Source organism: Oryza brachyantha, chromosome 9, assembly GCF_000231095.2.
Source record: "Oryza brachyantha chromosome 9, ObraRS2, whole genome shotgun sequence".
NCBI classification, from domain to species: Eukaryota; Viridiplantae; Streptophyta; class Magnoliopsida; order Poales; family Poaceae; genus Oryza; species Oryza brachyantha.
The window spans coordinates 13,594,153-13,611,115 of NC_023171.2; the positions used below are offsets into that span (position 1 = coordinate 13,594,153).

Here is a 16,963-nt window from a genome sequence, read left to right on the forward strand (position 1 = left end):
GTCCATTAGTTTAGGCTTTATGTCTATAGCGTTCTTCAACTGTGTTTGAGGACTGCCCTTCAGTTTGTATTTCCTTCAGGGTTTCCTGTCTCTTCCTTCCTTGTCTTGCTGTTCCTGACACAACTTGATTCTCTTGGGGTTGTCTGTCTTGCTGCCTTGCTGGGTATGTTGTCGTTTCTCTATCTTAATGCAAACGTATGCAATGCTTTTGTGTGCTCCCTTACATATTGTCCTCAAACTTATGTTTGTATGTGCAAAAGTCATGTGGAATGTCATTTTGTTAGCACTTGTAGGACATGAAGTCTGCCTACAGCTATTCTGAAGAACTGTTTTATAACCTGAGTTTTGCAGATTTTTCATGTTTGGACCTTTGGGTCGTATTCACAATGAGTTTATACTTGTTCAGCTGCTTGGATTCATATTTGTATTTCATGCATGTCCTTCAAGTGCAGTTCAATCTGTGCTAGGCAGCCAGCTTAGCAAATGCATGTTTGTGATTTGAAGTCTGTCGACAAGATATGCACACTATCCACTTTGGATGCAAAACTACTGACCCATACATTCTGTAACCTTAAATGCAACCTCATGTTGCCTCATCGGCTTTCATGTGTTTTTTTCTAAACATGTTTGCAAATGATCGCTGAATCCCAACTGAAGTTCTTGCTGATAGCCTTGCCAGTTCCTTTTCTGTGTAAACATGTGGCTCGCTAACTCGCTGGGCTCAACTTATTGGGATTTGTTAACGAGCTGAGCTAAAGATTTAGCTCGTTAGGTATAACGAGCTGTTCGAGTTGGCTCATGAGTTGATTGTGAGCCAAATGAGCTGGAGTGGACAATAGTAGCACAACCAATCCTAAGGGCCTGTTTAGGGGAGCTTTGTAGCTTTTTTCAGAAGTTGTCCTAAACGGTTCACAACTTCTAAGAATATGTAGTTACAGATTCTGGAAAATGAACTAAGAATCCAGAATCAGGAGAAGCTGGGTTTAGGAGTTTTTTCAGATTCTTAGAAACTGACTACCAAATTGCTGTTTTTCAGAATCTAAAGCTCCACAAACAACCTCTAAGCCTAACATGTGCAAGCGCTTCACCTCTTAGCTGGCCTGTTCAAACAGGGTCCGGTTTGATTGGCCTGGCCTGAAAAAACCTGACCTCGGCCTCATCATGCACTTGGTCGGGCCTGGGTCTAGCTATCGAAGCCCCAAAAAAGCCTAAAAATCTGAGAAATCCCAGGGTTGGGCGAGGCCTAGGCTTTTTTTTTTTTAATCGTCAGGCTTGGCCCTAGGATTTTTGGCTTGGCTTTTTCCAGGGCCGGCTCGAAGCCCACACGCTCTAGTGTTTGAACATGCCTACCTGTGTGCAACCGTCACGATGCTCTCTCTTGTTTTACATAGCATTTAATTGTTTATCACTATTGTATTAATATGTTTAAGGATTTGTCATTGACACGGAGTAATTGCCATATAAGAGTGGCAAAACCTCAAATATTTCACTATCATGAGCAATGACCATGTGCCTTTCGGCTCTAAGTGTGAGTGTCCTTGGTGGCACGGTTACGTGCTGCGCTAGTGTCCATCCTTATTATTTGTCATGCCATAGATCTTTTGTGACTTTATAGCTCTGCATCACCACCTGCTATCTTTTGCTCCTCAAGCATGGTTTTAGGGAGAAGAAGAACAAGGAATATAGGTAAGCACCTCATCCACTCCAAGTTCCAAATCGAAGAGCAAACACATAAGGACCCCAAGCCTCCGACCGCCCCTGGTTTGAATACAATGGCTCGCAGACACATAAGGAATCAGCTTGAGCAGACAAACAAGCAAAGTCTAGGCTTCTAGATCATTTAGTACTTATTTACTTTCTAAATTTTTTTTTCTAAAAACATCATATCGAATTTTTGGATATCTAAATAAAGCATTAAACATAAATAAACCAAAAAACTAATTGCATAGTTATGAAAGAAATCTTGAGACGAATCTTTTGAGTCTAATTAGATCATGATTAGCCATAAGTGCTACAGTGACCAATATGTGCTAATGACGGATTAATTAGGCTCAAAAGATTCGTCTCGCGGTTTTTAGGCTAGCCGTGAAATTCGTTTTTTCATTTGTGTCCGAAAACCCCTTCCGACATCCGGTCAAACATTTAACATGACAAACATGACACTTTTCCTAAAAATTTTCTCAATCTAAACACTACCTTACTATAACACGATGAGCCGACTTGGCTTGATATCCAACTCTATATGAGTTGGCATTTGAATTTTAATCCTCTATAAACTCATTCAGAAAAGTGCAGCTTAAATGGTCGTTCAAAACGAAGGAATTCCATAGTTCATTTTTTCGAAAAAATCTTAGAGAAGGTACAATCATATTTTAAAGAGACCAGAGAAGAGAGAAGAACAGTGAGTTCTAGCTGTAACATAGACTCTAAGACACAATGTGTGTATGACATGTGAGACATAGTGATATATGTTTTATAAATAACTATTATATAAATTAGCTATTAAATTGACTATAGATAAATTGAAGCCAGTAGTTAACCAGTGCCTAATACTTTAGTGACAACTGCAACGGATGTCCACAAGCAGAGACGTGGGTGGCGGTCCGTGGGGTCCACCTGCAGTGAATCAAACTGGCGCTCGCGAACTCCTCGCCGTCCTCTTCCCATCCAAACCGCAGCAGAGCTCGCAAACGCACACAGGAGACAGGACAATGCAGCAGCTCGCCCTCCTCCGCCCGCTCACCCTCCCCGCCGCGGGTCCCCTCGCCGCGCGATGCCGCGGTGGCCGGGGGCGAGGCGTCCGCTGGAGATGCGCGACGGGGGGAGGCGCGGGTAGCGTGGGGGAGGAGGAGGAGAAGAGCGCCGCGGCGGCGTGGCTGAGCTCCGCGGTGGGGGAGAAGGTGGACGAGCTGCTGCAGCGCGAGGAGAACCGGGCGCTGCTGGAGGGGGTCGAGGCCGCCGAGCGGCGGGTGGAGCGCGCGCGCGCCGCGCTCGCCGACATCGAGCGCCAGGAGGCTGCCGCCCGCCTCGCCAGGGAGGAGGTCCGCCGCCTCGAGAGGCGCCGCGACGAGGTATGAGTACATCAACGCGGCGTTCCGCTGCCGCCTTGAATCTGTTTGATGCTTTGCCAGCTCTGCTCGCCTCAATCACCGAGCGAATGCCGCCGGCCAGTGGGTCACTCGCGGCCTCATGGGAGAGCGACGTGCCCCTCACCTAGCTGTACTGTGCAGTGTACTCACGCGAGGCACAGGCCCACCCCGACGCTTTGATACACTCATCTGGTGGCCAGGCATAGCATGACTGCATGACCCGGATCGAATTCCGGCACCACCAGAGTGTTGTTGTTTGGTACAATGCCGTGCTAGGTGGTACTGTGGTTGTGGTAGTACTGTGTCGGTGTGGCCCTAGATGTTTGGTGACCGCCGCTCTTGTGTTTGAGTTAATGTGGTGCCGACGAGCTTGAGGAATGCTCTTAAATTAGCCGAACAATGGTAGTATGGTACCTCACCATGGGTGCATGTGATTTACAAAATGTAATGCACGCAAACGAAAAGATGCCTATTGGAAGACTAGTGGCAGAGAATATGAAAGGCTCTAGTTATATTCTCCTATCTATATACTGCCAAACCTATTACTCCTCGAGCGTTATCTACTAGCAGGCAAAAAAATGTTATTTCTGAAATGGAACTCTGATACGCATCGCATTGCCATACATTGAACTGACTTTTCCATGCCCCTATAGTCGGCAAATAGGAATTTACATATGCTTGCTTCATCATGGGTTCTTATGCATATCCAGTTGGAGATGCACTATAGAAATTGGCTCATTTATTTGATCTATACTGATTAGTTTGGTTTTAGAAAAAATAGGGGAATGTTCCCTACAAACCCTTAGTTGGATGCTAGAATGCATATCCGTATCTTTTATACTGGTTGGGGCACTGGTAATTTAATCGTATTTGTATACAACTGTAGTCTGTAAACTGTAATAACCGTCCATAGTTTGTCTAATTTTTTGCCATTACAATATGACCTTGCCAAGTATAGTTTCCTTCAATTTTTCTCTAGATTAACAATATGCTTTATAAGTTTCCCTCATTTTACAAACTAATAATTGAGTTTCTTGCCTTCGTAGCATATCAGATGCCTTGAATCCTACCAATTGTTCATATTCACAACACCTATATATGAGTTGGTTCCATGTCTTTTGAGCAAACATAAAGTACTAGTATCACGTGCCAGATTCATGTGGTCCCATGATGATAAAGGCAGCTTGATTACTAGTTGTGAATATCAAATTTGTATGAAAAATTATTTCAGTAATCATCAAATATCTTTCCTTCAATAGACATGGGAAGGATGTGAGTTATTTGTAGCTTGATGCATCCTGTTGGTTTTATTTCTCTTAATAAAGTTATTTATGATTCTGCATTACATAAAAAAGATTGCAGAGTCCCAGCGTGAATTGCTACAGGCAAGAGAAATGATTGATGAAGCAGAACGTTCCTTGTCTTCTAGTCTTGAGGATCAAAGCTTTGGAGATGTACCAAGTGGTGATATTGATGAAGATAGTGAAAGATTGGAATCTGTAAAAGCTGCAGCAGTTTCCTCTGTAGTTGGTGTTCTAGCTAGTTTACCCATATCTTTCTATGAATTCCACGATTTGCCGCAATTATTTGTTCAGTTGTCAGTTATTTTCATAAGCTGTGCTTTGTTTGGAGTTACATTCCGGTATGCCATTAGAAGAGACCTGGATAATGTCCAACTAAAAACAGGGGTTGCTGCTGCATTCGCGTTTGTAAGAGGTAAAACTAGATGATGCTATTTCGTGAAGTTCTCAGCACATAGTCAAGTGGCTTGTCATTTTGTTTATTGGAACTAAATTATTTGCAGGACTTGCTATGGTGGAATCTGGGAGCCCCTTTGAGATGAGCACTGATGCCTTGATATCGCTCATCCTTGATGGTGCAGTTAGTGTGGCTGAGAATATTTTGACATTTCTACCTGCTGCAATTGCACTGGACTATTGTTTTAAGATGGGATTTTTTAGTCCATTCCCTACAAGAAGAAAATAGTAGTTTCTGCGAATAATCTGTAGGATCCATAATGGCATTTGTTGGTCGAATTACTTTATGTGAATATACCATACTGCTTATGTCTTACATTCATTATGCCAAATCCTTACTCGCGGAATCAAAATTTCCAGAGATTTATCAAATAATTGCTTTAATGAACAGCTGGATCTTGTCCTATTTCTCAGATATTCCGAGATCGATAGCTCATAACCCCACTATGTGCTTGAATAGACTTCCTTCTTAAAGTACCCTACGCTTTGCCAGGACTGAGGCATATGGACTTATCTGTTTGTGTTTCTCATGTACCATTGATGTTCACTCCCAAGAATTCTTTATGCCCACTTGAATCAATGCTTCAGACTGTCTGTTTCATATGGGGTCTCATATCAACTTTTGGTGAAATGCTGCAATTTGCATAAATGCCGGTCTATGGTTCATCACTCCTTGCCCTTATGCAGAGAGAATTTTTTACTCTTCATGATCATCTATTATTTCTAATGCACAAGAACAACATGGTACACATCTTTCTTCGGTATGTTGTATCTGTCATCTACATTGATTAATGCTTGTTGTACCATACCATGCTTGTCTGTTAGTGTTCTTCCATTCATTTCATAATTGCTGTGAAGCAACTAGCTGCTGAACTGTGCTGTAACCTGATACAGTATTATTCTGGTCCTTCATAATGCGCCAAGATGGATAGAACTGGACGACATATCATTGCATCACAAATATGGGTCCGCTGGAAGGTCGATACCATAGACAGGTGGATGTGGAATATGTATTTCTGTTCTTATGAGCCTCAGCAGCATTACATACTGAATAATGGTGGTAGGGAATTGTGCAGTGAAAGACCCTCATGAACCATCACCTGGACAAGGTTACCTTCTCAATATTCTCTTTTAGTATTCTGATCATTACATGATCAGCTAAGTATTATTTTGATCATCCCCACTCTTTTGTTGGTGTTGACTGGTACTTTAGTTTTTGGCACAAACAACTGCACGAGGTCTGTCATAGGAACATCTTTGGATACATTGTATGTGGGGGAGCTAATCAAAGATGAGAGAACTAATGAAAACCACATCTATGTTTGCATCCTTTTATTTTATCTAAAACATATTTTGTTCTAAAGCTGGCCGCTAGAATTTTCCAACCTATTCCAGCCAGCTCTTAATTGATGTGTTGAAGCCGGTCTTCTGGAATTGCTTACTTGAATAAGAAAGAATTTAGTTTAGAACATCTTAGTCCATAAACAATATTGTGAACAGATTGTGAGTTTGTGATAATTGATAAGGGCCTAAATCATTTACATATTCTTGTGAGCCTAGAGGCAGGGATTAGTGTCATCCAGTTGACCTACAATATTGATACGAAGTAATAAAAGAGAAACTTTTAAAAATAAAATAAGATTGAATTATTGATCTTTGGTCTGGACAACATGATCTAATGACATTGCCATCTAAAAGTTTGAATATTACTACCTCCGTCTCAAAATACTTCTATCGTTGTAGTTCAATTTCTATCATTGTAGTTCAAATTGAACTACAACAATAGAAGTATTTTGGGATGGAGGTAGTAGTAAGCAGATACAGGGAACATGCAACTGAACTTTTGCTACTGTAAATTGCATGCCTGTGTTCTGCCAGCCAGTAGTTACTCTGTACACCTTTAGTCACACTTGCTGATGGCATTGGATACCATAATAAGTTGCTGTTAATTGCCTTCTTGCAGTTTTTTGCCTGTTGCCAGCTGCTACTGGCCTATGACGTCGCAGCCCATTGTCAGTGGCTAGTGTGCTATGGACAACTCGCAATATCACTAGGCACCAAGAACAAATTACAAACATGTGCAACTTACTGTTGAATGATAAACTTGGTGCTGCACTGCTCAAGAATCTTGAGGACAAGAACAGATTGAAAAACAAATTGCAGCAAGATAAGAATTTCATCTCTTTGGAAAGCTGGAATAATAACCATGTTTGTATAGATGGCAAGTATCTAATAAAGTAATGGCTTTCAATTTAAGCCTGACTCTTGACACTTGCTTAATCTGGAACAGTTCTCGACGACCAGTCTAATCCTGTCTATATGTGAGGGAGTGCACCTACTCTTCCATGCTATGATCCAGAGTCCTGCAATGGCTACTTTGTTATAGTTTACCCAATATTACGCTGCAATTTGACCTGATCCATTCTGTTAGTGGGGCCCAACTTGCACATGCAATGGGCAACATTTTGGTGGTTGGAATTTTTCTGGAGCATTCCTTACCTTTTGTGATTAGAGACTGATCTTTGCTGATTCTGAACAGAATGTAGCATGAGACTGTCGAAGTGTGCTTATCTACCTTGGTGAAAGAATTTACTTTGTGAGTCAGGCCAAGCCAGTTGCAACCAAAAGTCCATTCTTCTGTCTCCTGGACCATTCAATCATGAGACTAGTGTCTTTTTATAAAACCATGCCATGCATTAGAGGATCTGAGCTACTGTCTGGCTATCTCATCTGGTTTCAGTTTGCTTCTAGAGAGATGGCTCTAAAGGTATACAGTTAGTTCATGCTGGTACACCATTTGTCAGTGTATAGTGTATGTTGTAAAGTACAGATCTTTGCCGTTTCTGTCTCTCTTAATCTAGTGTGTTGGATTCAACTCACTGTTCTTATATCTGATGCCATTGCTAGTGATTTATGTTCTTATGGCACTACCAGGTGTTCAACTGGCTGAATCGGAAGAAGCATTCTAATGTTTCGTACTGCACCATCGATGAGAATAGGGGTAAGCATAGCAGGATATCTCTTTTTTAAGTATCATACATTCTGTTGTTTTTGTATTGCCAACTCTTGTTTCATTTTCTTCTATTTTCCTGGTGGAGAAGCCATGGAAGAGAAGGAAGACTCTGTGCGTGCAAGCGTGACTGATCAAGACACTGAAGCCCTGCTGCTCCGTGATGTGCTTATTAACGGTATACTTGCAATTGGCACGCTGGGCCACAATGTAAACTCACTCTGTCCTGAGTCCTGTATTGAGCAAGATGAGCCCATCATCATGAGTGATGAGAAAGTGGAGGAAGAGGAGTGCAAAGAAGAAAAGATTGAGGCTAAAGAGGACATGCCAGTTATAGCACCAAGTGAACCTGTGTCCACTCTTGAGCCTGCCAAGATGCATTCATCATCGATGAAAGAAGACAACTTCACATGTTTTGTGAAGGAAGAAATCCCAATGCACGGCATGGAAATGGAGGATGTTGCTAACATCCAGGAACAACCACTTCTGATGTTAGAGAAGGTGGAGAAAGTGAGAACTACACTCGCTGATCTATTTGCTGCAGAAGCATTCTCATCAAGTGATACAGAGAAGTGTTGTCAAAATATCATCACTGTTGCTGGGGCATCCACTTCAAAGCCTACATCGTGCATGGAAAAGATGCATCACAAGAAGCCAACAAAGCCAACATCAAAGCCACTGAAAGCTACAAGAAAATTGAGTCGAGTATGGCTTTCTTCATCTCTGCCCTTGCCTGTTATAGCCTTATAGCCCTCATGTTACATTATATCTTACTAGTGTAGAATTCATCGTGTTTAGTTCCATATCTTATTAATATGTTTTACTATATGGCTACTCTAGGAGTAAGCATTATGCATCACCTGTCTCAATAGTAAACGATTACTGACCTGGAATGCGCCTTTTTGGTTTTGGTCATCTATAAATAAGTAGGTGATGAAGAAGATGTTGGGGAAGAAGATCCACCCAGAGCAGCTCAATGGACGTAGCAATGCAGAGGGCACTGTGACTGCATGATGCTAGGTTTGTGGACATGTTTGCTTTCTCTATCCAGTAATCCACTACCTGAAGTTTTTTAACTGTTCATTGAACTATTTAGGGCTCAAGGCCCTTGTGTCTTGCACTTGATTTTGCACCATTCCAAAAAAAATCTTGATTTTTACTTGGATTACATTGTTCCTAATAAGATTAGGTTAATTTCTTGGTAATATTTTTCATAGAATAGTTACCTTTTGCCAAATATATATTTGTTTGTGGATCCTACAGCCAGCATGATCCATGAATCACATTTGCAATCAAGAAACTGGTCATTCATTCAGGCTACGTCTAACTAGGAATAGAACACAGTTTATTTTTTCAGGTTTAGTAAGGTGAATGCAAAAAAGAAGGGAATGGCACAGTAAATTAATTGTCCATTTTTGAGTTTCTCACACCGTCAAAGGAAATGTTTGTCTTAAAATTGAAGATTGTATCGCCTGTTGCCTCAATTTGTTTGGAACTCACGCGAGAGTTTAGGTGTCTAACTGCTGTTTAACACTTAGCTATTGCCTCTACTTATTATTGGGATATCAAAGAAAATCATGTTACTGCTTATGCCTCAGTTTGGTTTAGAATCTTAGTGCTCCCTTATTCTTCACTTTGTCTCGGAAAGCCATGAGGGGACTGATAACAGTTTAAATACTAGAAAGAATGGTGTTGTTTTTAATGCAGTGGCCATGGAGACTGTTCTTCATAATATTATTATTAGGAAATAGTGTATCGATGGATCATACTCCATTTGTTTTATATTATAAGTCATTTTAGGTTTGTCTAGTCAAACTCATTTAAGTTTGCCCAAGTTTATAAAAAACATAGAAGCATTTTTAACGCAAAACAAATATACTACAACAATATATTTGATGGTGGATTTAATAAAACATTTTGATCTTATAGATGTTGCTATATTTTTGTATAAACTTGATCAAACTTAAACATGATTGACTTAAGATAAACCTAAAACATCTTGTAATATAAAATGGATGAAGTATTATGAGATTGATCGACACTAGTTGAAACACACAGTGACTAGGAAGCATGGGATCGAACTAAAAGGCATCCTTCTCTGCCATGATGCAAAGCACATGGCATGGTACAGTAGCAACGAGCATTGCAATTACATGTTTGCAACACGACGTGCATGTGCTGAAAAAGGCTAGCAGACACTAGACATGCAGCCAATCCTCTTTTAATGAATCTATCCTGAACAAGTTGTTGGATTCGGCCCCAGCTATAGAAAGGTTTAGCAAGCTGTTCTCGCTGTTGTATTATTGTGGGCTGGGACTATATATGATACACCAAAGCAACTTTCATCATATATAAGCATCTATTTTATCTTTTTTTCCTCTATATAAATATATCATCAGTGAATTTTATCCATAATATGTATCACACTCCATATTGGAGTGTTCTGAACCAAATCCAATTCATTGATGCCATTTTCTTTTGAGTTGAAAACAATTACTGCCTTGGTGCTACACAATTCTGGCCGACAATACGTCTTGATCAGGAACTGACTAAGGTGGTGTTTAGATTGAGAAAATTTTTAGAAAGGTGTCACGTCAAATGTTTGACCGGATGTCGGAAGTGGTTCTCAGACACGAATGAAAAAACGAATTTCACGGCTAGCCTAGAAACCGCGAGACGAATCTTTTGAGCCTAATTAATCCGTCATTAGCACATGTTGGTTACTGTAACACTTATGGCTAATCATGGACTAATTAGGCTCAAAAGATTCGTCTCAAGATTTCTTACATAACTGTGTAATTAGTTTTTTGATTCATCTATGTTTAATATGTTTTATTTAGGTGTCCAAAAATTCGATGTGATGTTTTTGGAAAAAAAAATTGGTAACTAAACAAGGCCTAAAATTAATTTCCCTTTCGCCTTTGCAGGGTTTGTTGGATATCATCATGCTTCGGATTCCTTGCTCGAGAGAAGCATCCATGCACATCGTCGATCGACAGCGTTCGTTCAGTCCTCCTTTTCTTCTCGTTGTTGCTATTTGTTGCAGTTGTTTGCTCGCCAGTGATGAAGAAATAGCCTGCCATATATATATATATATATATATATATATATATATACAGTGTAAAGCTACAGTTGATGTGTCTTGTAAGACGTTACCACTATTATTGTCCATACCGTGATGTCTCATCACCATTGTTCCTGTCGAGATTACTAATTAAGCCTTCCATTCTATCCGTTCTGCTACCTCCCCTACGCCCATCTGTTGCCAGCAACTGTCCATTCGTTTACTAATCAACCCATGTCCTGTCCGAGTGTCCGGTCCATGGCTGTGGCCATCCTAGCTTAGCACAGCTGCGCACGAACTGGCCATGGCAGCTTCCGCTGCTGCATCAAATGTGAATGATTAAAACTGATGGGGGTACAGTGACGCTCTGCACCCAAGCAGATTAGGAGCAGTTCAGGGTGCAACACAACAAGGCGAAACTGCCAAGGCAGCAGCTTAGCAGAATCGCAGGCAGCTGATGATTGTAATCGTAAAGGTAAGCATCGGCGCGTGAAGCCTAATAGCTCGTTCCCCTCTCGCCATCGGGTCGATCGAGATGCCTAGGCGATCGATACCACCACCAACGATAGCGGTGGTGGCTGATCCGAAAAATTTAGACTGAAGGTAAAATACTAGATAGATACGATAGAATATTCGGCATATACTCTAAGTCACTTTCGCCTATTATATATATGTAATCAGGTCGGTGTAATATACAACAGATTATAAAATTTCTGTCCCATTCAATATTTTTCACGAGAGCGGAGAATTTCACATGAAACACTCCAGTTTTCGTAGAGATTGAAAGTTACCTATGTTGCTAACTTGCTAATGAGACTTCTCAGTTATATGTTCGAGTGCCGCAGTGATCGACGGGCACTGGCACAGTGGCACTATCAGAGGTCTGGGCTGGGGTTGTGCTCACTTGCAGACTTTGCAACGCACTGATGGATTCTGCTTCTTTGGTAACAGAGATGTGACGACGATGCAGCACTGCTTCGGTGCGCTTCTCTAAAGCAAAGATGCCTTCTGTCGCGAGGCAAAATATCTGTGTGTTCATCAATCTATCTTACGTGCAGATCGAGACATTGAGGTGGTTTTTGGTTGGGCTTCGTACAAGCCCAGTTGCATCGACCAATTGTTGGGCTGGGCCAATCATAAATTGGACAGAAAAATGAACCTTAGCCTGAATGAATGTACGGTCAGGAGGCGAGAAATGCACAATCAGATTTTCCGTCTGTTTAACCCCTTCAAACATCTTCCTCCTCCAATAGATATCTATAAACTATTTACTCCAATAGATATCTATAAGCTATTTATAAGATATACTGTATAATTTTTTAATACAAGAGAGATAAAAACTATTTAGGATAGTTTCTTCACATATTTTAATGTAAGTGAGAATGAATTATAGGATTATTTGTATTAAGAGTTAAAGCTAGACCATTGAAGAAGTTATCTTTTAGAATACTTAAAGATAGTATGCTATCTCTATTATTGGAGGTGGCCTAGCAAAACACGCAATGCACTGTTTAATAATAAACAATCGTACTTTTCCTTACCTTCACTTTTTCTCGTTTATGGTTTTCTGCTCCCGACTACCGTACAAGTAAAAGAATTATACCTATGTATCATCCTCTTCCTAATTGCATACAGAAAATTTACTATCCTACTCAGCTCCTACCCACCCTCCTGTTTCTTTCTTTGCAGTTAAGTTGGATTAAAAAAAATACTATTATTATCTCCACAAAGTTAGGTAATGAAATTGACGTCGACGTCATGGTGACCCAACTACTTAAGTTGAGCACAGAGAAAATAACAAACCCTTAGAGCATCTCCAAGAGACTAGCTAAAATTTACCTCTTCAAATCAAATCATAATTTAGTTATTCATGTCAAAAGATTTTATAGCCAAATTGATATGCACTTCAACAAACTAGCCATCTTCACTAGCTAAATCCTAACAAACATATGGGCCTAACTAGGTTTGGCTATTGGGATGAGGTGGAAGATGCTAGCCAGATTTGGCTACCGAGGGAAAAAAAATTAGCTATTCCAACAACCTACCGGTTAAATAACTCTTCTCTTGAAGATTGTTTTTTCACACAATAGCTAAAATTTAGCTTAACTAGTCATATATCTAGTCTATTGGAGATGCCCTTAGTAAGCTGAGGTAGGAAGAATGCGGTGACAACCGGACCCAACGAGCATCACCTTTACCTACCCACCCCTACCTCTTCTCATGGCTGGAGGCAATGGTGGCACACACTTGAAAGTTGCACATTAGATGCGGAGGCGACTTTGTTAGGCAAAATCAGTGACAAAAATTATGAAGGCTCCCTAAGTTTGATAGAGGACGGAGGACAACCAGTGCATAGAGGACAATTGATGAACGATGGTTGTTGCATGATGACGTATATTTATCTCTAGAGTTTCTATTGGAATTTGTTATCTCTAACCATATGCATATATATCTTTAACATTCTCCATCAGTCGTGACAGAAGCAACGCAAACGATTGCAACTGAATTTGAAATCTTGTATTTTACTATCTTTTCTTCTTTGTTTCTCCGTTATCAATTACATTTATGATGGATAGTTCTCCATCTCGGTGACTGCGTCCCCTATTGTGTCGTCTGGGTCCTCCACCTTGGTTTGTGACGTCCCCTATCTATCTCGCTCATCACCAACTCATGTCTCCTTACCACTGCATCAGTGTTGTCCGGATCCGACACCTGTCGTGGGGTAAGCTATTTGATACATGACACCTCTATATTTTAATACATGTCATCATTAATTTTATATCAAATGCTCGGCAATTCATCTTATTCAAAAAATTATGTTAATATTATAAAATTTAATTTATGATTAAAATACGTTTAGTAATAAATCCAGTCTTAACAAAAATAATTAAAAATTACACGAGATTTTCTTTAGTTAGACGAACGGTGAAACGTGTGCTAAAATTCAATGACACCATTCGAGGGATTAGAAAAATTCGTAGGGAGTATTTAATCGAACCCTTTTATTGTTCCGCTAAATATTTACTCCGTATTTCATTTTTGAATCTTATATTAGTAGTCCATATTCTTAGAGTTTTGGTACTTTCTCGAGATCTCCGCATCCAGGCCGTCCATCTCGATCTGGACGGAGCAAAACGCGGCACGCCTCTCCATCCACCTGTCGCTCGCGCCACTAGCCCACGCTCCCCTCTTATAACGGCATCGTCTCCTTCGCCATGTCCGTCCCCGTCGCCGCCGCCGCCTCCCCCTCCCGTCCCCTCCTCGCCCACCGCCGCTCGCCGCCGCCGCCGCCGTCTAGGGTCGCGGCGACAAGCCGCAGGCCTCTCCGCTCCGTCCCCCGCCTCCTCGTATCTTCCCCCACTCCCCACGCCGCCGCGATGGCCACCGACGGCGCCGCCCCCGAGGGCGAGGCCGGGTCGAAGAGGAAGCTGCTCGTCTTCGACTCCAAGGAGGACCTCGCGGTGTCCCTGGCGAAGTACACGGCGGATCTGTCGGAGAAGTTCGCCGCCGAGAGGGGCGCCTTCACCGTCGTGCTCTCCGGCGGATCCCTCGTCAATTCCCTCAGGTGAGGTGAGATCGGGAGTTGTTTCTTGGTTTCTTTTTCCTCCGGTGTTCTCGGGTCGCGTAAGGAATCTCTTCGCCCTTTGGCGCAGGAAGCTCACGGAGCCGCCGTACCTGGATTCGGTGGACTGGAGCAAGTGGCATGTGTTCTGGGTGGACGAGAGGGTGGTTCCCAAGGACCACGAGGACAGCAACTACAAGCTCGCCTTGGATGGATTGCTCGCCAAGGTATTCTCCGCGAGCTCTGGATTTCTGGTTCCTTCTGTAATAGCTTGTTCTAGCTGTTCCATGATCTGTTCAGGCTATTTATTATTGGAAATCATAAACTTTGGTGGTTTAGAGTGATGAAAAGTCATTTGAGGGATTGAATAATGATACTGCTGGTTTAACTGAAGATGAAAACAAAGAATGTATTAGGGTGAAGAACATATTCGGGTTTTCAGGCTCATAGAAAGTGATTGCATCGATATATTTTTCTTCAGTGTAGAGTTTGCAGCTAAGACAGTGTAGAGTTTGCAGTTAAGACATATAGTGCTTTTCATCCAGTTTACAAGACCTCTACTGCTCTCTGTGATTTGTTAGGATAAGCGTTTTGATTCAGAAATGATGAAACACTTTATTCGACTGTGGGTTGTGGGCTTCTATCCATTCTCAATTGTTCTCAAACATGTACCGAGCTCTTGAAATATACCGTAAAAATGGACCATATTGGTTTTTGTGGAGAAATGGGCGATTTCATCACTAGTGTATGCAACTATGAATATTTAGGCCAGAAGTTGTTGAAGTGTGTGGTCCCAGATGCACTCTTATGTCTACTTATTGCATTTCCATCAGTTTTCTGGTTGTTCGTAAATCCTTTTGCTGTGTATTCAGAAGTTCTTAACTAGGTTCTGCCTTTCAAATTTCTAGGTCCCAATTCCTACTGGTCAAGTTTATGCTATAAATGATGCCCTGTCAGCTGAGGGAGCAGCAGATGACTATGAAACTTGCTTAAAGCAACTTGTCAAGAATGGCGTGATTGCAATGTCACAATCAACTGGGTTTCCTAGGTTTGATGTCATGCTCCTGGGAATGGGTCCTGATGGCCATATTGCATCTCTCTTCCCAGGCCATCCTCTTGTTAATGAGAACCAGAGGTGGGTCACCTACATCAAGGATTCTCCAAAGCCACCACCCGAGAGAATTACATTTACATTTCCTGTGATCAACTCGTCTGCATATGTTGCAATGGTGGTCACTGGAGCTGGGAAAGCTGGTGCAGTGCAGAAAGCACTTTCAGACAAGCAGACTTCCTCTGATTTGCTGCCAGTAGAAATGGCTGTACTTCAAGATGGGGAATTCACTTGGTTCACTGACAAGCCAGCAGTGTCAATGCTACAGAACAAGTGAAGTCCAGGATGCTCAAATCTTGCTGCTTTTTTATCTTAAATAAAGATCCAGGGACTAATCCCAGCCTGGATACTGTTTAAGCTTTTAACCAAAAGCTGGGTCGTAATGACCTTCTCGAAAAGAAAAAGATCCAGGGGTCTGCATAGTTGTATTCCTCCTTCATGGATCACTTGTATGGAAAATCTGAGCATTTATATTGTATGGTGTTCAGAGCAATGTGTCTGAGACACGCCTGGTTTCATCAGCTTAGTAAATAACCTTTCCTGGCCCTTGCTGAAGTGTCATATATTTGTTAAATTTGTGTTGTTAATCAACCGGTGATCAATATCTGCATATTTTGCATATTCAGACAGATAGTCATTTGGTGCATGCTCTTCCTTCATATTCATGGTTCCAATGCAAGACAGATAATTGGTTCACTGATCGAAGTAGCGATGCCAATGTTGCTGGACAAAGTGAGGTCATTGTGAATTTGTGATACAAGCTTTTGGAGTATCTATCTTGGATTCAGAGAACCTGCATAGTTCAGTTGTCTTACATGTATAATTTTTCTCTAAGGGGAACCTGGGCCTTTATTTCGTTCTACTTAAGTGCTTCTACTATTGAGAGTATGTATTACGAGCACCTTCAGTTTCTAGTTGAGTAAATATCCTCTTTTCGTTGTATTGGAATTGATCTGTTGCCACTTGTCAATACCCGTAATTGCCCATTTTATGCTCTTATGTTGTTCAATCCACAGCTAATGCTTATCATTTTACTGCATTTGAAGTTCAGATCGGCACGGATTATCAGATTTATATTTTTCAGCCCGTACGGCACAAGGATGAATTTACTCAGGCAGCAGCAGCATCCTAAAGAGCTCAAGTGATTAGCAGCATGTCCCTTCTACGGTTCTACCCAACATAAATCACGCATTAGTTATGCTGTCTGACACTGACCTTAGTACAATACTGGCAATTAAATTCTATCATTTCACTTCTGCTTATATTTATAAGCTAAAATTTAAATTTTCAATTTTAAATTTAGAGTTGATTTTAAGGTTTTTTTTATCGTAGATTATTTTCTAGCCTTATTTTTAGGTCGCTAAGAATAT

The 16,963-nt window shown here is 41.3% G+C and overlaps 3 protein-coding genes across 3 annotated transcripts; all 3 read left to right on the top strand.

Moving 5' to 3' along the window:
• Nucleotides 1–2,653: 2,653 nt before the first annotated feature.
• Nucleotides 2,654–5,162, top strand: LOC102708648. Its single transcript, XM_015841278.2, has 3 exons — nt 2,654–3,071; nt 4,445–4,805; nt 4,894–5,162. Exons 1-3 carry the CDS (start codon nt 2,712–2,714, stop codon nt 5,073–5,075), a joined length of 903 nt encoding a protein of 300 aa, XP_015696764.2. The 5' UTR covers nt 2,654–2,711; the 3' UTR covers nt 5,076–5,162.
• Nucleotides 5,163–5,241: 79 nt separating this feature from the next.
• On the top strand, nt 5,242–11,079 carry LOC102717925 (protein TILLER ANGLE CONTROL 1). Its single transcript, XM_015841279.2, has 7 exons — nt 5,242–5,607; nt 5,741–5,955; nt 6,810–7,613; nt 7,781–7,847; nt 7,948–8,561; nt 8,787–8,876; nt 10,784–11,079. Exons 3-6 carry the CDS (start codon nt 7,506–7,508, stop codon nt 8,868–8,870), a joined length of 873 nt encoding a protein of 290 aa, XP_015696765.1. The 5' UTR covers nt 5,242–5,607; nt 5,741–5,955; nt 6,810–7,505; the 3' UTR covers nt 8,871–8,876; nt 10,784–11,079.
• A 3,045-nt stretch (nt 11,080–14,124) lies between these two features.
• LOC102718387 (probable 6-phosphogluconolactonase 4, chloroplastic) lies at nt 14,125–16,200 on the top strand. The gene is made up of 3 exons (XM_006660810.3): nt 14,125–14,485; nt 14,574–14,709; nt 15,391–16,200. The coding sequence occupies exons 1-3, from the start codon at nt 14,136–14,138 to the stop codon at nt 15,868–15,870; spliced, it is 966 nt and encodes a 321-aa protein (XP_006660873.3). The 5' UTR covers nt 14,125–14,135; the 3' UTR covers nt 15,871–16,200.
• The last annotated feature ends 763 nt before the right edge of the window (nt 16,201–16,963 follow it).